Below are 21,938 nucleotides of genomic sequence, written 5' to 3'. Positions count from 1 at the left end.
CCCAGGTCACGAGGCTGGACTTCATCCCTCAGAGACCCGTGTGGTCCCCTGGATCCCAGAGGCTGAAAGTGGTGGCCCACAACCTCAACCCACATGCAGTGGGGTCCCCCCACGGCGACGTCCAGAGCAAATGCTCACCGGCCCGTCAGACGACTTCCAAGAAGGGGGAGCCCCACCGCCGTCTGAGGCAGATCAGGCCACTCCAGGTCGGCCCGATGGTCGGAAGTTCTTCCTGCTGTCCTGCCTAAATCTGACTCTGGGGCGTCCCTGCACTGTTCCTGGTCCTGCCCTCTGGGGCCCAGCAGCTCAAGGCTCAGCCCTGCTCCCCTTGCACACAGCCCTTCAAACAGTGAACACTCATGCCCGGCCCTCCTGGGTTCCCTCCTCTGGAGACTCTCCAGCCTATCCATCAAACAGCCGACGTCTGGCACGGGCAGAGGACTGTGGGGCGGACCCCCGCCTCTTCCTGGGACAGGGGCTCTGCTCCTGGCCAACACGTCTCACCTGGCTCATCCTGAGGGGGCTTTTCCTTTAAACCCAAGTACAAGGCTTACTATCTTTCCCTTCTGCACGTCATCTTATTCTATTTGGTCCAACGGTCTGACCTCTCAAGATCTTCTGGGATTTAGACGGCCGCTTTATGAGCTGCCCTCAGCCCCATGAGAGACTGCATCGTTAGGGCTGGCAGGGGCCAACCCCCTCCTTGTACACACAGAAGGGGAAACTGAGTTCCGGAGAAGCTGAGTGACTTGGGAGCTCAGGCCACATGTCTGGAGCTGGAATGGCCCTCATGAGTCATTCGGTCCAACCACTTGACTCCTGAGGAAACTGAGGCTCTGGGAGATAAATGACTCAGAGGTGGGACCTGTCAGTTCAGTATTCTACATACCACACTGCACGCCCCCCCCCATTTTACAACTGGGGAAACTGAGACTTGTTCAAAGTTCCAGAACCATTCAGGGACCATCTTCTTCCAGCCCTTCTGATGACTAAGGGTCTCCAAGCACTTTACCCAAAAGGAGAGGGGCCTCTCCGAGGGGCATGTTTATTGTTCTGGGCCAGACTGCACTTGCCACGTCAGCCTCCATGGGCTGATCCTTTGCCTGTCCCCAGGGCTTGCTCCCCCTTACCATATATTCACTTTCTGCATCCAGGGCACTGGTAGCCTCATCCAGGATGAGAACAGGTGGGTTCCGCACCAGGGCTCTGGCCATGGCGACGCGCTGCTTTTGGCCACCAGACAGCTGGGCACCCTTTTCTCCGGTCTCTATAGCAGGGAACAAAGTTGGCTCAAGATGCTGGACAGAGGCCAGGGCTTTCTCCAAGGGGCCAGAGCAAAGGGTGAAATCTTAAGAGTGGACACTTAGTGCCTCCTTCCCTCTCGCTGACTCTCCCCACCACCTTTGGCATCCGTCTCCAAGAATTCCTTCCAGAGGAAACAGCAACAAGCTAGAGCTCACCTACCCCACCGTGTTAGCATCTTAGTGGCACCCCCCCTTCTTGTGTGCTCGAGAGGCCAGCAATCTGCCTCTTGGGGGACGGAAGGTGGAGTGACTTATGGTGTATGACTCCATAGTGGAACATTACTGCCCTGTAAGACATGGTAAACAGGAGGAATCCAGAGAAGCATGGGAAGACTTAGATGAACGGATCCAGAGAGAAGAAAGCAGAACCGGGAGCACACCGATGACCACAAAAATGCAAATGAAGGAGCAACACAAAATGGAATTCTGCAAAATTAGAATAACCAAGCTTGGCCCTAGAGAAATGAGAATAATTCACCTCCAAACTGAGAAGACTTCTAGGAACGGATACAGAGTGAAGTGAGTAGAACCAGGGGAAAGATTTATTTAGAAACAACATTCCCAAGAACAACTTTGAAAGACTGAAGGATTCTGATGAATGAAATGACCAACCAAGACTGAAGAGGATGGAGGATGATGCATGAGAACCCACCTCCCTCACAGGGAGTGAGGGGGTGGATTAAGAGATAGATTTGTGGACATGTCCAGTGTGGGAATTTTTTATTTGACTATGAATATTTGTCATGGAGACTTTTTCTTTTTTTTTCCTTTTCAAATGGAAAAAGGTAAGAATATAAGGAAGGGTAAGGCTAGAGAGAGAAGGGAGGAGAGACAAGGAGAGGAAGAGTGGGGAAAAAAAAGGAGGGGGCAGCTAGATGGCTCAGTGGATAGAGAGCCAGGCCTAGAGACAGGAGGTCCTGGGTTCCAATCTGGCCTCAGACACTTCCTAGCTGTGTGATCCTGGGCAAGTCACTTAACCCCCATTGCCTAGCCCTTTAATGCTCTTCTTATTCTAAGAGAGAAAGGAAGGAAGGAAGTGAGGGAAAGATGGGGGCAGAGGGAGGGAAGGAGGCAGGTGGAAAGAAAGAAAGGAGAAATAGGTGTAAAAAATACTAACTGGAAAAAATTATAAAATTTAAATTAAAAAATGAACACAAAGGCCAAAATAAACAACAAAAATAAGACAATACAGTGCCATTTCTTTACAGGAGTTGGGGATTATGTTTGAAGAACACTGCATATACTGTCTGATTTGGCTGATGTGTGGGGTCCTTTTTCAGAACTGCTGTTTTCCCTATTTTTTTGTTACAAAGAATGACCTACTAGGTAAAAGAGAGGGAAAGGTACATCTGGAAATGAGGACTGAATGAAGAAAGGTATAAATAAAAAAAGCCAAAAAAGAGTTTGCCAAGAATACCAATGGCCATCTCTTATATAATCCTTTTTTTCCCCCAATCCCAACATTTTATCTTTTTTTGTTTATTTATTTTAATTTTTAGAAAATTTTTTCATGGTTACATGATTCATGGTCTTAGTCTCCCCTCCACTCCCTTATATAATCCTTATATTCTCTCTTTGGTCTTTGCAATAATTCTATGAGCCAAACACTACAAGTATTACATTCCCATTTTACAGATGAGGGAACTGAGGCTCAGAAATGTTAAATTCAATTCAATAAACGTTTATTAAGCTCACACTGGATGTCAGGCCCAGGCTAAGCACTGTGGATACACGAAGAGGCCACAGACAGTAGCTGTCCTCTAGGAGGTGCTCCTGGTCACACAGCCAATGAGTCTCCAAGTCATAATGTGAATGCACCCCATATCCTGAGACATTCTAGTGTGGAATCTCTAGTATTGGGAGGGGAGATGTATTCTTTAGGTAGGAAGGCATTTTGTGTGTGTGTGTGTGTGTGTGTGTGTGTGTGTGTGTGTGTGTGTGTGTGTGTCCATACCCGTGTTGTAGCCATCCTGCAGCTCCATAATGAAGCCATGAGCATTAGCCTTCTGGGCTGCGTCTACCACCATCTCAAAGGGCACAGTGGGCAGCCCATAGGAGATGTTGTCTGTGATGGAGCGGGCAAAAAGAACAGGCTCCTGACTCACCAGAGAGATCTGCATGGGAGGAGGAGAGGGAGGAGAGATGAAGAAGAGGGACAGCTGAGTTGGGTCCCCCCAGGAAGGTACAGAGAATCCCCATCCATCCCCCCTAATCCACCTGACCAAAAACTGACTCTGGGACCATGGGAAACTTATAGGCTATAAGCCAATCTGGGCTGTCTCTAATCCAACAAGTGATTATGCTAAATGATCAATTAATTAACAAGCATTTATTAAGTATCTAATGTATGCCAGCAGCTAGAAATACAGCTTGATTAATAGACAAATTTTTAAGCCCTACTATGTGTTAGGCACTATACTGAGTATTGAGGCTACAATGGCATAAATAAAATAGTCCTTGCCAACAAGAAGCTTGTTTTCTATTGAGGATGATGAGTCCAAGGTCTTAGGGGCCCTGCTGGTCACTGCCCACTCCCATCCACTGCCCAGAGGTCCCCGGCCTACCTACCACTCTGTGTAGGTACTTGTGGTCATAGGAGCTGATGGGCTTCCCATCTAGCAGCACCCGACCCTCCTCCAGGGGATAAAAATTCTCCAGAATATTGACACAGGAGCTCTTCCCACTCCCTGAGGGCCCCACGAGGGCCGTCACCTTCCCCGGAGAAAGGGTGAAGGACACATTCTGTAGGACAGAGAGACACAATGCTAAGGGGATCCCTTTGAAGCAAAATCACAGAACCTCAGGGCTGGAAGGGGCTTTGGAGGCCATGTAGTCCAAGCCCCAATTGAACAGTAAGGAATTCCCTTCTCTGTCCCTGCCAAGTGGTCCTTGACCTCTGGGGAGGCAGCCCAAGTCCACCTTGACTACAATAGCTCCCACTGTTCTTCCTGGCATCTAGACTAAATTGGGCTCTTCCTAGTGCTACCACTACCACCACCAAGTGCGCCTGGCTTAGCCCTCTGAGGCCCAGTAGAACAAAGTTAATCCTTCCTCCACATAATGGCTTTTTGAATACTCAAAGACAAGCCTCAGGCTGGCCCTACAATTCTCATATCTATCCTACAACTCTCGTGATCTCTCCTCTGGCTAAACGTGAGGCCCTTCTCTGATCTGGCTGTGCCCCAGACAGTCTCCGGCTCGCCATCCTTACTAAACCAAGTTGGTTAGAACTGGACGCCCGACTCTGGCTGTGGTTTGGTCAGACCAGAGGAAGGATAACTAACTGCCTTCTCATGCCTGGACCCCGTGATGCTCTCTTAGGGTAGCCTGGCTACCAGAGCACAGTTAGCTGAAACTGAATTTGTGGCTCACCACAACCCTCCGCTCTTTTTCAGACAAACTATCTCACCCATCCACTCATCCTAAACTTCCGACACAGGATCTGAATTCAAGCTGAAGACTCGACGTTTGTACTTGGTGAGTTTCATTTGCCTGCTTTCAGCCCAACGCCGGAGCCTGTGGAGCTTTTTACAGAGCCTGTGATCCAGGATGAGCCGGGTCCTGTGTAGACTCCTCAGCGCTCGGGAAATCTGTGAGCCTCTGCTGGCCTTCTGACAACTCTCCCTAACCCAACCCACCGCTTCTGACAACCCCTCCCCAGGGTCTATAAGGCCTTGAAGGTCCGTCCGGGCTTCTTTATTATCAGCTTATGCCTGGCCACTTCTCTCCTTTCTTCTAGGCCTTCCTTGCCCATCTCCCTCCTGGTCAGGGATGACCAAACCACAGAAAGGGCCAAAGCTGGAAGAGATCTTAGACAGAATCTGGGCCAACGTGGTCATTTTCTGGAGGAGAAAAGACCATTCAAACCAATGTGTGTGTACTCATCACTGGCCACGTGTAAGGTCCTGTGCTAGCTGCTAGGGATACGAGAAAGAATGAAAAATGGTCTTGCTCTATTCTAATGGTCAGTTCTATTCTGTTGGGGAGGGAAGGGTCACAACGTGTAACATATAGATAGGCAAGCACATACAGGACAATTTGAGGAAGGAGAGTATTTACTATCTAGGAGGAAAAGGGAAAAGGTGATGAAAGTCCCCAACTTTGTGAGGTCCCGTGGTTCTGCCTCCAGCTGGGAAGTGACACCCCGAGGGTTTCCTGGCGGAGGAGAGGGGCCCTCTCACCTGCAGGACCTGCGTGTGAGGACGGGTGCGGTAGGTGAAGGTGACGTTCTCAAAGTCCACACGGCCTTCCAGGTGGTCAGGGGCCAGGCTCCCATCATGTACCATGGTCGGCTGCCGGTCAATGAACTCAAACACCTTCTCGGCTGCTCCTACTCCCTGCATCAAGCCACTGTAGACAGAGCCGACCGACTGGAGAGACACAAGCCACCCCCATCCCATTCCCCCCAAATTACTACCTAGTAGCTCCTAGGAGTCCTATCCCTGTGAGCCAAAAGGGTGCAGAGGCTGAGGAGGGCCAGAAGGGAAGCCCCACCTCCCTCCCCACTGGAGAGAGATGGAACATCTTCCTGAAGAGCTCCCGGGCAGCCTTCTCGCTGTGCATTCTTTCCTGGCCCCCCTGGTAAGAGTCTGCCCCTTTAGGGTCTCTTTCCCCCTTCTCCCAGGCATGTCCATAGCTTCAGGAGTGGGAAGGGACCTCGGCCTCCATTTCATTTACCTTCTCCCTGAAGAAGAATCTTTACCAAGCAGCGCTCCGGTCTGCTTAAAGGCCACCTCCGAGCCAGCCCCCACCTTGAAGACCGTCGTCCTGACGCTGAGCCTATGCCTAGCTCTCTCTTTGCCCCCATGCTTGTGGTTCCATCCTATCTCCATATGCCCACCCTTCGGTGCTGGAACACGGCTCTCGTGTCCCTCCTGCCGCTCTCTGAGGCTTCTCTTCTTCAGATTAAATATGCCCTGTCCCATGAGCTGATCTTCCCCTGGAGCCCCTTCCCTGGCCTCAGGGCCCTGGCTGCCCCCATCTGGCCCATGGGGCTTTTTCTGTTCACTTTGCCCACCCTCAAATCCCCTCCCAAAGCCATCTCCCCTGCTCGTGCCTTGGCCTGCTCTCCTCGTTCCGCGCTCACCTCCATACAGTCTCCTAGAACAAACTCATAGATGATGAAAGAGATGAGGTTCCCGCTGGTCATCTGGCCTGAAATGACGAGGTGGCCCCCATAGTAGAGGATGCTGACCTGCACCACCAGCAGCGTGAGCTGGATGCCCAGGGGACAAAGGGAATTGGGATTTAGGTCACAGGATTCTGGCCTGGGCTGGCCCTCCCCCATCCCCCCACTCCTCACTAGCCCACCAGGGAACAGAGACAGGAGGACCCGGGAACCATCAAGGGAGCTGAGAAGAGAAAAACTCAGATTTGGGTAGGAATTGCCCTTCTGCTCTCCCACTGGATCCTGGGACCATGGTGACTGTTTAGTCCAACCCCAACCTCCTCACTTTATAGATGAAGAAGCATCTTCATCATATATATAAATATATATAAATATATAAATATAAATATATAAGTATATAAATAAATATATATATATATATATACAGACAGAGAAAGAGAGAGAGAGAGAGGGAGGGAGGGAGAGAAAGAGAGTGAGTGTGAGAGAGAGAAGATTGAGGGTTTGTAAGGACCTCAAAGGCTGCCTATTCCAAACCCCAATCTGGCCCTGGGAGTTTAAATGATTTTGCCCAGGGACACGTAGGTAGAAGGCCTCAGAGATGGGATTTGAACCCAGATCCTCTGCCTGCAGAGCCAGTACTTTTCCCCCTGTACAACACTATCTTAGTTCTCTGCTGAGGGCCAATATTAAAGGAGGCTACTTTCCTGCCCTTTGGGGAAACAGAAAGGAGGGCAAGTAACCTAAAAATTTCCCAATTAGAAAATGCCCCTTACACAAACATGTCATCTGTGACAAAGGAATCTGTCCCCATTTTATAGACAAGGAAAACCAAGACCAGGAAAGCTGAACTATCATTTAACTATTTCTCTCCCATCTTGTCTTTGGGACGTTGATTCTTTGAACCCAAGTGGAAAACTTTACATGTCCTCCATTGACCACAATTGCTTATAGTTTATAGCTATTTTTATTTTCAGTATTTGAGTAATTTTTGTAAGAGGGACATAGCAGATAAAGAATGGTCTACCTCTAAATTCCATCTCTGACCCATAAGTCACTTAACCCAGTGATCCATAAAATGCTTGTGACAGTTGGTGGAGCCAGTTCTAGACCTTGTCTTCCAAGACCGGCAATGTCCAAGTGGCCTCCTTTGAATAAACATAAACTTTTCTCTCTTTCTCTCTGCTCTTCCTGGATCACTGCTTTGTCATAGCGGAGGAGCTTGCATAGCTCAATAAAACCATGGGCTGCATACCAAGCAGGGTTACCCAAGAAGGACAGGTCCTAGTGGAGAGTTCTAACAAAAGGTGATCCACTGGAGAAGGAAATGGCAGACTACTCCAGCATCTTTGCCAAGAAAACCCCATGGACAGTATAAAAATGATAAAAGGACACGGGAAGCTGAGCCCCTCAGGCTGGAAGGAGTCCAACATGTTACTGGGGAAGGAAAAGGAGGACAACTATGGTAACTCCAGGACGAATGAAGTGGAAGCTCACTTGCAAATGTATCTGGTGACGGAAGGAAAGTCTGGTACTGCCGAGATCAAGACTGCAGAGGAAGCCGGAACATAAGATCTATGATAATAATGTAAGCTGGATGTGTCAAATGGGATTCAGCGTCTTGGGTGTTGGTGAACTCAAATGGATGGGAATGGGTGAATTTAATTCAGGAGATAATTACACATGCTACTGTGGGCAAGAATTCCTCAGAAGAAATGGAGCAGCAGTCTTATAGTCAACATAAGGGTGAGAAAAACAGTACTGGGGAATAATCTCAAAAATGAAAGAATGATATTGGTTTTAATCCAAGGCAAACCATTCAAGAGGCTAAAACTGCTCAATTCTATGAAGACCTACAACATCTTTTAGAAATAACGGCCCCCAAAACTGTCACATTCATTATAGAGGATTGGAATGCTAAAGGAGGCAATCAAAAGATAAATGGAATAATAGGAATAATGTTTGGCCTTGGAGTATAAAGTGAAGCAGGGCAGAGACTAATAGAGTTTTGTCAAGATAACTCTCTGGTCACAGTAAACACTCCTTTTCAATAACCCCAAAGGTCACTCTACTCATAGATAACCCCAGATGGTTAATATTGAAATTAGATTAATTATATGTCTTTTCAGCCAAAGGTGGAAAGGCTCTATACAGTCAGTTAAAACAAGTCCTTTCACTGACTGTGGCTCTGATTATGAGCTTCTTATTGCAAAATTCACACCTAAATGAAAGAAAATAGGGAAAACCAGCAGACTGTATAGGAATGACCTAACTAACATCTCTTATATGAAGTGGAAGTGGTAGTGTGAAGAGTTTTAAGGGATTGAATCTGGTAGACAGAGCATGTGAAGAGCTATGGACAGAGGCTCATAATATTGTACAAGAGGCAGCAACAAAAAATATCCCAAAGAAAAAGAAGAGCAAGAAAGCAAAATGGCAATTGGATGAGGCTTTACAAATGCTGAAGAAAGAAGGAAAATGAAAGAGAAAGGAGAAAGGGAAAGATATACCCAAATGAAGGCAGAATTCCAGAGAAGAACAAGGAGAAATAAAGTTTCTTAAATGCACAATGCAAAGAAACAGAAGAAAACAGTAAATTGGGAAAGACAAGAGACCTCTTCAAGAAAATTAAAGATATCATGGGAATGTTTCATGAAAAAAATAAGCATGATAAAAAGACAAAAATGGTAGAGATTTAACAGAAATAGAAGAGATTAAGAAGTGGAAAGAATAAGCAGAACAATAGGCAAGAAAGATCTTAATATCATTGATAATCACAATGGCATAGTTACTGATCTAGAGCAGGACATTTTGGAGAATGAAGTCAAGTGGACCTTGGGAAGCTAACGATAAAGCTAGTGGAGATGATAGAATTCCAGCTGTACAATCCTAAAAGGTGATGCTATTAAAGTACTGTACTAAATATGCCAGCAAGTTTGGAAAACTGAACAGTTTAGTCCCAATCCTAAAGAAGGGCAATGTCAAAGTGTTCAAATTACCCAACAATTGTACTCATTTCACAGGCCAGCAAGGTTATGCTTGAGATTCTTCAAGTTATGCCTCTCTGGAAGCTTCAGGGACTCTTAGTTGAATAGAGCTTGCTTCCTTCCAATGGAAGAACTTATTCACCCTATGTATTACATACTCTAATCTGCATAATTTTTCTGATTTCTGTCTTCTGTTTGTTTGGATAAATGAGTTTATTCATTAAAAAAAAAAAGATTCTGCAAGCTAGGCTTTAGCAATATATGAACTGAGAAGTACCAGAAGGGCAGATTGGCTTTTGAAAAGACAGAAGAACTAGAGACCAAATTGCCCATGTTCACTGAATTATGGAGAAGGGAGTTCCAGAAAAACTTCTGCTTCATTGACTACACTAAAGCCTTTGACTGTGTGGATGGCAATAAAACGTGACAAGTTCTCACAGAGATGGAAGTATCTGGTGATCTTATTTGTCTCCTGGGGAACCTGTTTGCAGATCAAGAAGCAACAGTTAGAAAAGAAAATGGAACAGCTGTTTGATTTAAGATTGGAAAAGAGTACAACAAGGCTATATATTGTCACCTTATTTAACTTATAGGCAGAACATATCATGCAAAATCAGAGTGTGGAAGAATCAAAAGGTTGTTGGGGAAAATGTCAACAATCTCAGATATGCAGATTATAGCACTCTTACAGCAGAAAGGGAAGAAGAATTAAGAAGCCTCTTGATGAGGGTGAAAGAGGAGAGTGTAAAAGCTGACATGAAGTTTAACATAAAAAAAAAAAAAAAAAAACAAAACTAAGATCACGGTGACAAGTCCCATCACTTTCTGGCAAATAGAAGGAGGAATGGGAGCAAGTCAGATTTTATATTCTTGGGCTCAAAGATCACCTGACAGTGAGTCTGCAGTCATGAAATTAAAAGATGCTGGCTCCCTAGAAGGAAAACTATGGAAAATCTGAAGAGTATACTAAAAAGCAGAGATCTCACCTTGCTGACAAAGGATATGGTCAAAGCTATGGTTTTTCCGGTAGCAATGTGAGAGTTGGACTATAAGGAAATCTGAGCTCTGCAGAATCAATGCTTTTGAACTGTGGTGCAGGAGAAGACTTTTGAGAGTCCCTTGGACAACAAGAAGATCAAATTTGTCAATACTTAAATGAATTTGGACTGTTTGTTGGAAGGTCAAATACTGAAGCTAAACCTTAAATTGGGCAGTTAGGTGGCACATGGAGTCAGGAAGACCTGAATTCAAATCTGCCTTTGGACACTTACTATATGTGTAATCCTATTAAAATCACTTAATCCTATTTGACTACAAAATATGTTGGACAAAGAAATGGCAAACTACTCCAGTATCTTTGCCAAGAAAATCTCAAATGGAGATCTTAGGAGCCGGTCATGTTGGGTGAGTAGTAGTATTCTAGAGTTTGTCCTGCTGGTCTCAGAGATACTGCATGAAAATGCCCTTGAGTTCCTAGCTCTGTGAAGTCCAAGTTCAAAGAAAGACCTTTAGCCCTCACCCCAGGAGAGAAGGAAAATCAACCAAAGTGGAGATGCCAAGAAAGTCAGGTATTATCAATTATTGTCATCTTAGAAGCAATGTGATGCGGGGGAAATGGGCACTAGATGCCCATGTCCATCAGAGGACCCAGGATCAAAACCTGGCTTGACCACTTAATACTTATGTGACTCTGGAAAAGTCTCTTAACTGGCCTCGGTCACTGTTTCCTCTTCCTTAAAATGATGAGGCTGGACTAAATGGCCTCTAGAATGAAGACTATGATTTCATAATCCTATTGTAAGGAATACTACTCATTTAAGACCCTTTCCTGTGGAGTTTATCCATGAAAGCCTTTGAAATTGATTTGGACAGATATTTCTTTGCCTTTTTCTAATATCAAACTATTTTCCCACACACAAGTGAGGCATCATTCTACATCATTCACAAAGGGATATGCATCTATATTTTACACCATAGATTTTTTTCTGTCCAGATCCTAACTGAAAGCTGTTTCCTTATGCACATATAATAGCAGTTTTTATTAAAACAAAACTTTTTTCCTAACTCAATAAGGCATCAAAAGGTCCATCTATAATAGCAGCAATATAATATAGATCTTTTCCTTCACACAAAAACTTTTTTGTCCTTTTCATCCCTTAATTATTTCTCATGAAAAGGACCCTGAAGAGCTGGTATACTCACTACCAAAAATATAAAATGTTCCTAATCTCCTGACACTGAGAACACACTGTGATAGAGCCTATCTCTCCTGCCTTTCCCCCAAAATTCAGCTGTATTCTCTGACAGCTTCCTGGACAAAGTGAAATATGGCTTCTTTGTTAGCCTTTTGCTGAATCAAGTCCCTTTAGCCAATTTCTTCCCACCCCTGCTCTCCCACTTCCTCTTCCTGGGATCTCTGATCCACGCAGGGAACAGAGAATAGAAAATGACATGGGAGAGGAGGAAGAGGAAAAGGGAAGCACTAGTTAGGAGGGGTCTCTGTTCCATATGGGAAATGGGACAGAAATTGGTGGGAAGAGCTGGGAGAGGGGAAGCCCTAGATCCCAGGGACCCAACCAGCACAGCTATCTCTGCTAGACCCTGAAGGCTGAGAAGCTCAGGGTTGGATGGGGCTGAGGGGGTGACACCTACCCCACTGCCCCACACATAGTACGTGTAGGCCATGGCTTCCTTCCTGTTCAGCTTGTACACTTGCTGCAGCTTCCGGGCATACACCTCAGCCTCCTCTTCCTCATTAGCAAAGCTCCGGACTGTCTTCATGGCACTTATGGTCTCCTCAGCTGTATTGCTGGCTCTGGCCAGGGCATTCTGGACCTCTTTGGAAAGCCGCTACATCCAGGCCAACCGAAGAAGGAAAAAGAGAAGAAATGGCAAATTAGCATCATCTCAGAGTCTGCATCCCATGAAGTTCATTGTGTACCCATATGAGGATCGAAGCTTTTGCCACACAGACCACAGAGGGCTTGTGGGGTTCTCTCCCTCTTTGGATAACACAAACCTAATGATTTCGCTGGTATTGGGAATTCCTGTCTGTCAATGCAGGCAGACTCCTGCTCTGCAATGCAATAATCTTGAGAGTTTTCTGGGATGGTGAGTTAAATGACTTCCCCGGGTCATATGTGTAGTATGGGTCAAAGGTGGGATTTGGGGGTGGCCTGGGTTTTCCTGACACTGGGGCTAGCCAGTTCTATCTGCTAGGTCCCTCATATAACACATATTCAAATATAAGTAGCTGCAAGCTATATGTAAGAAACTAAAGTGAATAGAGGACACTGAATCAAGATCTGAAGCACAAGGTGGGAGATTTGTGGCTAAAGAGCATTCGGCTAAAAAAGACTGGGGAGTTCTGGTGGGCTTCAAGCTGAATGTGAGTGAACAAAGGGATATGTCGGCCAAGAATGCAAACTTGGGTCAAATTATGAGATGTACTGTGTTCTGATATAAGGAAATGATCATCTCAACATCCTCTGACCTGGTCAGACCATATCAGGGATGTCACGTTCAGTTCAGTCAATGATCCACTCAGAAAAAATCAATTGGATGAAAAAAAAAAGTTTGTTGTCTAGACTGTGTTAGACCATGGGACGATCACTCCATAAAGCTGTGCAATCAGCACCTAAGTTTTGGGCAGACACTACAGCTGAACTATGATGTGAGACTAGAAAATGAACAGAGGGAAGGAAGAGAGCAGACTGGATTGCATTTGAGAAAACGGACCCTAGACTTCTCCCTGAAACTAAATTCCATCTTTTTAATACTTCTGTTCTTCCAGGGCTGCTTATCTGTCTGCGAATCAAGGATCAACACAATCTCTGGGTGATCAAAAATGCAAATTTTCATAGGAACTTAGAACTAGAACTGGAAAGAACCACCATGCTAGCCCACTCCCCTCATTGGTCCAGGGAGATCAAATGACTCGCCTAAGAGCAAAGCATTTAGGACAGGTTGGGAAACTGAGTCACAAATAACTGATCTGTAGGCTTATGGGATCCTAGACCTAGAGCTGGAGGGGACCTCACAGGCTAACTAGTTCTGAGGTTCTTAACCTGGGATCTGTCAATTTGCTATTATAGAGCAATATAATTGCATTCCCTTATAATTCTATGTACTTTATTCCATGCATTTAAAAACCTTTTTCTGAGGAAGGATTGACAAGCTTCACTAGCATACCCAAGGGGAGTCTCTGACAATAAAGGTTAAGAACCCCTTCTCTTGTGCAACTCCCTCATTTTCCAGATGAGGAAACAGGTTAAGGGCTCTCAATAGAGAGATGACAGATGGGCCAATTACCAAGGCTGAATTGTGTGCACCAAGCAACATAAAAGATATTATCATAAAAACAGGAAAAGAAGGTAGGCCTGTCATGCACTGAAAGCAAGGGATAACTGATGGATGACCATTGTGAAGATGGGATTAACCCTCCCCTGCCCATTTTTTAGATTTAATCACCAGAAACATATACACCCCACTTATCCTGGGTCTGTGACCCACGTGTACGATAGTGGGTGACAAATCAGAATCGACTGACTGTTCCATGGGCTGTCCTAAGCAAAGCTTTAGCTGTCATTGGTCCATGTAAAGTGGAAGGAAGGCACAGAAAGTGATGAAAGGAAGGGTCTTTAGAAGTGGCAAGAACTTCCTGTGACAAGGTCTTTGGCCTTCAACTTGATCCTGGAGGAGCTCCTGCTTGGAACCTCGGATTGCTCTTGAATTTTCCCTTAGAACTACCATGTGGGTGAGTGGAAAAGGCTGACTTCCTTTTCCTGGAGGTACCAACCTCCAGAGAGGCCTCATCTTGAAGGAGGCCTCTTGGCTAAAACCCTTGTTTAATCTACCTCTTGGTCCCCTTTGCTGGGGCCTCTTAAACCCTGCCTGGTTCAGACCTGGCCAGAGTAAATATTTACTCTCTCTGATTTTCTTACTTTCACTCTTTCTCCTTTTGTAAATAAACTACCATAAAAAAGTCATTCTGGCTTGAGTAATAATTCCCGGTGATCACACTCTTATAAATTTAGTCCAACCCCTTAATTTTTAACCTTTACACCGTCGAGATGCACTGGAACCTACTTAACGCCAAGAAGCCTGGGGGAAGTTCTGCTGCCTGCTGTGTTCATCCCCATAAAGGGTTAAGAGACACCCAAGAGAGGAGGAGTGGAGAGGTTGCTATTTGCAAGGCTGAAGAGAGGGGACGCCTCCATCAATGAGGTCACTGAAACATTCCATTCAACGAATCATATTAAGCCCTTAACAAGGAAAAGTCTTGCTGGGAAAAGTGGAAAACAGTATAGCAAAAATTAGGTTTAGGGCAATATCTCATACCCTATACCAGGATACAGTCAAAATGAGTATATGTTTTAAACATAGTGATATTATTAGAGGAACATAAACTAGTTTACCTGTCAGATCTATGGAGAAGGGAAGAATTTATGACCAAACAAGAGAGAACATTACAGGATGTAAAATGAATATTTTAAATTATATTAAATCAAAAAGGTTTTGTACAAACAAAACCAATGCAACCAAGATTAGAAGGGAAACATCAAGCTGGAAAAAAAATTTTTTTAAACAAATTTCTCTGATAAAGGTCTCATTTCTCAAATATATAAAGAACCAAGTCAATAAGAATACAAGTCAAAAAAAAAAAAAGAATACAAGTCATTCCCCAATTTGATAAATAATCAAAGGATATGAATAGGCAGTTTTCAGATAAAGAAATAAAAGCTATCAATAAACATATGAAAAAATGTTCTAAATCTGTCTTGATTAGAGAAATGCAAATCAAAACAGTTCTGAGGTACCACCTCATACCTAGCCAATTGGCCAAAATGGCAGTAAAGGAAAATGATAAATGTTGGAAGGGATGTGGCAAAATTGGTACACTAATGCATTGTTGGTGGAGATGTGAACTAATTCAATCATTCTGGAGGGCAATTTGGAACTATGTCCAAAGGGCTATAAAACTGTGTATCCTTTGACCCTGTAATGCCACTACTAGGTCTATATCCCAAAGAGACCATAAAAAAAGAGAAAAGGACTTACAAAAATATTTGTAGCTGCTCTTTTTGTGGTAGAAAAGAATTGGAAACTAAAGGGATGGCCTTCAGTTGGGGAATGGCTGAACAAATTGTGGTATATGATGGTGATGGAATACTATTGTGCTATAAGGAATGATAAACAGAATGATTTCAGAGAGCTGAAAAGAGCTCCATGAACTGATGCAGAGTGAATTAAGCAGAACTTTCATTATATATAGTAATTGCAATATTGTGGAATAATCAAATGTGATAGATTGTGCTACTAATAGCAATGCAATGATCCAGGACAGTTCTGAGGGACTTACGAAAAAGAATGCTATCCACATCCAGAGAAAGAACTGTTGGAGTACAAATGCAGATGAAAATATATAATTTATCACTTGTTTATTTGGGTATATGTTTTGGGGTTTTGGTTCTATAAGATTATTCACTTACAGAAATGAATAATATGGAAATGTTTTGAATGATAGCATATGTATAACCCAGACTGAATTGCTTATCAGTTCTGTGAGGGGGGAGGGAAGAAAGGAGGGAGACAATATGGATTATATGACTTTGGAACACTTATGTGGAAATCTGTTATTAAAATAAAAAATTTAATAAAGAATAAAAAAAAAACAAGGAAAAAATCCTTCTGAACTGGCCAAGGCCCTGAGCAGTCAGCAGGAAATGCCTTTTGGCAACCGGCCTTGGCACAGTTTGGGATTCTAATTAGTAGCGTTGGCCCCGGCAGACAGGAGATTCGAGAACCTCCTAAGGTGGCGAGCAGCTGCCAGGGGAGCCACAGAGGCCCCACGGAGGAGCAGAGATGCCCCGTGTCCGATCCCGAAGCCATCCTTTCTACTATCCCAGCTGCTTTCTGCCTGGTGGGACCCTGCTGGTCTTCAGTTTCCCTATCTGGGAAAAAACAAAGGTGCTGCTGAAGGCCGAGGGCTCTGAACCTGGTAGCAGTGAGAGTGATTTCTAAATATTTTTTCAAAATATTTAGGGTTTGGAAGTTACTTTATAAATAGCGTCTCATTTTGTCCTCACGACAAACGCTGGGAGGTAGGTGCTGTTATTATTCCTGTGTTGTAGATGAGGAACTGAGGCAGAGAGGTTACATGATTTGCTTAAGATGAAACAGCTAAGAAGAGTCTGAAGCAGGATTTGAACTCAGACTCTAAGGCCAGCACTCCCTCTACCTAGCGGCCAATTTAAAAACATGATTCTGAGAAGGGATCCATAGGTTTCACCAGATTCCTAAATAGGTCCATGACACACACGGTGTTAAGAATCCCTGGAATAAGGGATCTCTAAGGTTCCTCTCGGCTTTAAGCTCTTTTTAGGGCAGGGAAAGATTCCTTTTTATCCCAGTGCCAAGCCCAGTAATGCCACTTTGGGGAGAGGGGAGGCAGGGGGATAGATCAAATTCTTGAGATGGAAACTTCCCCTCCCAGGGCATCTGGGCACGGTATCCGTGAGTTTCCTAGGACACTGAGAAGTGAATTGGTTTGTCCACAATTATGCAGCCAATATATGTCAGAAGTAGATGGGATTTGAACGCAGATCCTTTGACTCCAGGCATGGTGCTCTCTCCACTGTGATTCCATTGCTCTACCAGCCCCATTTCTCAGAGGAGGAAACTGAAACTGAGAAAAGTTAAAAGTCTTGCCCAAGGTCACACAGCTAGTAAATGTTTGAGGCAAGATTCAAACCCAGGTCTTCCTGACCCCAAGTCCAACTCTACTCATTGTACTCCCTAGTTGCCTCTCAATGGAACACACAGAAGAAAAATCCTGAATCTAGGCTTGCTGGAGACCTAGATTGGGACTGTCTGTCTCTGATGATCACAGGATGTGTGATCTTGAATGAGTCACTTTACTCTCTGAGCTTGTATCCTCATCTGTAAAATGGGGGGAATAATAACTACAAGACCTAACCCATCATGTTGTTGTGAGGGAAGAGGAGAAGGGGGAAACAAGAAGGGAGAAGAGAGACAGGAGATGAGAGATGGAGGGAGAAAGAAAAGGAAGAGATTAGCAGAGAAAGAGGAAGAAGAGCCCACTACCAACAGAATAATAATATCTCCATTTGTAATACCACAATTTAAGGTCTGAAAAGTACTTTACATATATTATCTCATCTAAGTCTCATAACAAACTTTTGGGGGAGGAACTGTGGTTATTGTTATTTTTCCCCCCTAAATCCTTACTTTCCATCTTAGTACTATACAACACTGTATGTTGGTTCTAAGGCAGAAGAGGAGTAACAACTAGGCACTGGAGTGAAGTGACTTGCCCAGGGTCACCCAGCTAGGAAGTGTCTGAGGCCACATTTGAATCCAAGATCTCCCAGCTCTAGGCCTGGCTCCAATCCACTGAGCTGTGGTTATTATTCCCATTTTACAGATGAGAAAACAGATTCAAGAGACGTTACGTGACTTGTGCATGGACGTAAAATGCTTTGAAAACCATAAGGCGCTGCATAAACATCCAGGGGTGTGAGGGAACCCCCACAGAACGTCCCTTCTTCCCCCTGGATCAGGCAATGACTAAGCAGTGGAGAGAACGGGAGGGCACGGCCCCTGGCTGAGTCACCCGGTTACCCAATGGCAGGTGGCGCGTGGGCCGCTGGACCGGTCACCATTCAGGTGCGGAGCTTTAGTAAGCGGCGGAAGGGATCACGAGGCCTTGAAGAGGCCTCCTCCCAGCCCACACCCAGACCCAAAAGCTGGGTTTAGGTCCAAGGGCCCAGGATGCTGCCACGTCCTCGCGCCATCCCTCTTTCCTCTCTCCCCAGCGGCCCCAGAGGCTCCTCTGCATGCACACTTTGGCGTGAAGATGCCCAAGACGCATCCATCAGCTCTGACCTGCCCCTTCCCCGGAGGGGTACCCAAGGCTTAGGTGTCCTGGCAACATCTCTCATTCTCTCCGTCTGTCTGTCTGTCTCTCTCCCCCTCCCACTCTGTGTCCCTCCTTTCCCCTCTCTCTCTCCTCCCCCCACTCTGTCTGTCTGTCTGTGTCTCCAGTCCTGTGGCCCCATTTGTCTAGAGGACGTTTCCCACGGAGGCCTCAGAGGCCCCAAATACGTCCTTGGCTCTCCCTCAGAAGCACGGCTGCCCTTTCCAGGCCCCAAGTTCAAAATCTGTCATCATCAGCTCTTCCCGGGGCCTCCACAGCCGGCGAGTCGCCGAGCGTCGCTCACGGCCTTCCCGATGGCTCTTGGAACCCCAGGCCAGGCCTCCTCCAGGCCGGGCCTCCTCCAGGCCGGGCCTCCTCCAGGCCGGGCCTCCTCCAGGCCGGGCCTCCTCCAGCCCGGGCCCTCCTCCAGGCCGGGCCCTCCTCCCCGTTCCCTTCGGCCCTGGGCTAGGCAGATGATGGCTCCTCTCTCTGCGGGGCCAGCCTCGCCTTGGCAGCTCGCTATGGCCTTAAAGAGCGGAATCCCCGGTCTCCTCCCCAATCCGGCTCCAGGCGGCCTCCTCACTGCCCATCTCGTGCCTCTGCCCTCGGCCTCTCCTCCAGGCCTGCGGCGCCCCCTCTCCTTTGGTGCCCGCCTTTCGGAGCCCCGGCACGGGACGTCTCTGTAAAGATTCCGCATTCACTCGTCTGGGCGCAGGCTGTCACCCTGGAGAGCCCCAGCAGGTGCCCAACAAACGCCGGCCGAGTGACCGGCGAGGGGCCTCACTTTCCTCGTAGACGAGGGGCTTTGGGCGGGGCCGGCTCTGGAGGACAACCCTGTCGTCTGAGACCCACAGAGGTGGTCTGAGGGGAGGAAGGAGGAAGGGAAACCAGAGGGGGGCTGCCAGGTGAGCCCCACCCACGGGCCCAGGCGGCCACATTCAGCGTTTCCATTCGGCCAGGAAAAGGGAGCCGCGTGACCCGGGCCTGGGCAGGGGCCTCCAGGGTGGGACAGGGAAACGCAGCATGAGCTGTTTTTAGGGAACTGATTCATTTCAGGAAAAGGGGGGGCGGGGAGGAGAGGCTCGGGCGGATGAGCCTGGCACAGGACTCCGCGCTCCCTCCCGGGCACCCCTCGAGGCCCGGGCCAGAGGGCCCGACGGCGCTGACGGCCCCCCCGAGCCAATGCGGCCCCTCGGGACGCAGGCACCGTCTAAGGGCCTCCTGGGAGCCGGGCACTGGGCAGCCCAAGGAGGGAACGATCCCTCCTGCCAAGGAGTTACACCTGGCAGAGACTTTCCCGGGAACTCTTCTGTGCAGGCAGGCTGGTAAAGGGGGCGGGAGGCCAGGGGGGCATCGGGCCACAGGCAGGTCAGCGAGGTGCCCGGCCCCCCAACAACTCTCTGAAGCTTGAAGAGCCCAAGTGTCCCTGCAGCTGTCAGAGGTCCCAGGGAGAGGAGCCGGAGCCAAGCCTGGGCCAACCATCGCTGTGCCACCCGGGGCTGCCTGCAGCATCCTGAGAGAGGAGCGGGGCTGGCTGTCCCCACCGGCCCAGGCTGACCCTCTGCCATTCTAGCGTTCTTCCTGGGCCTCTCACTCCCAGCTCCTAGCTTTCATCTCTACCCTCCGGACTGTTGCCCGGTCCTTCCACGAGGTCCTCTGCAATGAGAGCCAAGACTTCTGTCCTTCCCTCTTCTAACCTCCTCAAAGAGCTGGCTCCCTCCACAAGGCCACATCCAGCTAGCCCAGAGGCCTGGAGGGGGAGGCTGCCCTCTGCCCCCCGCCCTGCCCCCTCCCCCAGGCCGTTCCCTGTCACTCGCTCACCCCTAGCTCTTCAGCCTCCTTCAGGCTCGAGGCCTTCACACAGGGGAGCTCACAGGCGGGATCTCCAGGCTCCCTCTTATTCCCTAATTACAAACTCTGACATTCCCCTCCTCTGACCTCGACCTCCACTTCTCCCTGGCCTCTCCGGCCCTTCCCCGACTCAGTCCTTTCCCAGGCTACTCCCCCACTCTGCCCTTTCTCTCCTCCCTCCTCCAGCTCAGCCCAATAATGAGATCTGTCATTGGCCCCTGGGCACTGCACAGCCCTCCACTATAACGTCCTCCACTCATGGTCACCTGCTGGAGGCAGCCCAGAAATTCTCCCACCTGGGCCCTCCCAGACTGATTCCCCTTCTCCCTCCCCACACAATCACTTCCAAGCCTTCTCCTCCTCCTTCAAGCTTCCCCTCGCCCTCCCCTTTTCTCTCTCTTCTTCTCTCCCTCACTCCATTCTTATTCCTTATCTCTCTCCCCCTCCCTCTCTATCTCTCCCTCTTCCCTCCTTCTTATCTGTCTGTCTCCATTTTTCTCCTTCCTACCTTCTCCCTGCTTTTCTCTTTTCTACTCCCTCCCTCTCTCCCCCTCCTCTCCCATTCTCTTCCTAGTCTGTCTCCTTGTCCCAAGACTCTCCCCACTCTGGGCCATCCATTAGTTAAACATGTGATTATGTGATTCTCTCCTGCTCAATCATCACTAGTGGCTCCCTATTGCCTCCCCAGTTAGCTTTTCAAAGTCTCTGACTCCTTGGCCCCAGTCCCTCTTTGCAGCCTCACTGTCCATTCCTCCTGCTTCCTGTACTCTGGGATACCACCAAACTGGCCTCTCTCCCACCTCCAAGACTTTGCACAGGCCATGCTTCATACCTGACCTGCTCTCCCTCCTTACCGACAAACACTTCCTATGGTCCAATCTTCTTTACACAGCCTTCCTGACACCCACCAGCTACTCTCTGTTGAACCCCTTTGTGTGGATTCCCTTTATACATCCCCATACACACAGCCACTTAGCATGTCCCCGTGGTCTCTCTCCCTGGGGCCTGCTCTCCTGGGGGATGACCAGGCAGAAGATGCCACACACACACACACGAGATGAGACATCCCAAAGGTTGGTGCGGCACAGCCCAGGCCTGGCTGGCCATTGGGGGCCAGAGCTGGGGAGGGGACACAAAGGCCTACCTTGTAGTACTTGCCGTAGATGTCTGACACCATCATGATGATGGGGAAGCCCATGAAGGTGACCAGGGAGAGCTGCCAAGAGAGGCTGAACATGAAGACGACGACGCCGGTCACCTTGACTGTGTTTCGGAGAAAGATGTTGATGTTCTGGGAGACGAGGTCACTGACCATGGTGGTGTCCGAGGTCAGGCGGGAGATGAGGTCCCCTGGAACACAGGCAGCTCAGCTCTGCACGGCGGCCAAGTGAGAGGGACAGTGGGAAAGGGAGGGGAGGGGACACTAAGGGGCTTTCTCAGCCAGACTCTGTCTCACCCACCCAGCATCTCCCGGGGACGAGGGAGGCCCTGGGGGTGACCCTACCCCATCCTGCTTCACTACGCTACGGTAATAATAATGCTGGAGATACCAAGACAAGAACAGTCGTCCCTGCCTTCAAGGGGCTTACAGCCTCCTGGTGGGAGAAACCCACCGCCCCAAGCAGAAAGGAGGCAGCCATGGCTTTTGTCCAACAGAAGCTGTCCCCTCCTTGTCCCCTCCTTGTCCCCTCCTCGTCCCCCCTCGTCCCCTCCTCGTCCCCCCTCGTCCCCTC

General features: G+C 47.8%; 1 protein-coding gene across 4 annotated transcripts in view; it reads right to left on the bottom strand.

The window, feature by feature from the left end:
• The window catches only part of ABCB9 (ATP binding cassette subfamily B member 9), a 39,132-nt gene that overhangs the window by 1,731 nt on the left and 15,463 nt on the right, over window positions 1-21,938 (bottom strand). For 2 of the 4 annotated variants that reach the window (XM_044658753.1, XM_044658755.1), the window contains exons 4-10: window positions 21,350-21,555; window positions 12,069-12,266; window positions 6,391-6,519; window positions 5,486-5,674; window positions 3,873-4,046; window positions 3,259-3,418; window positions 1,131-1,267 (exon numbers count right to left, since the gene is read on the bottom strand). In XM_044658753.1, coding sequence (XP_044514688.1) covers window positions 1,131-1,267; window positions 3,259-3,418; window positions 3,873-4,046; window positions 5,486-5,674; window positions 6,391-6,519; window positions 12,069-12,266; window positions 21,350-21,555 — 1,193 coding nt within the window. The remainder of the gene's footprint in view (window positions 1-1,130; window positions 1,268-3,258; window positions 3,419-3,872; window positions 4,047-5,485; window positions 5,675-6,390; window positions 6,520-12,068; window positions 12,267-21,349; window positions 21,556-21,938) is intronic. The other 2 variants (XM_044658757.1, XM_044658756.1) reach the window with 2 other exon arrangements.

The sequence above is a fragment of the Gracilinanus agilis genome, chromosome 1, assembly GCF_016433145.1.
Source record: "Gracilinanus agilis isolate LMUSP501 chromosome 1, AgileGrace, whole genome shotgun sequence".
NCBI lineage: Eukaryota > Metazoa > Chordata > Mammalia > Didelphimorphia > Didelphidae > Gracilinanus > Gracilinanus agilis.
This window is presented reverse-complemented; position numbering and strand designations above follow the sequence as displayed.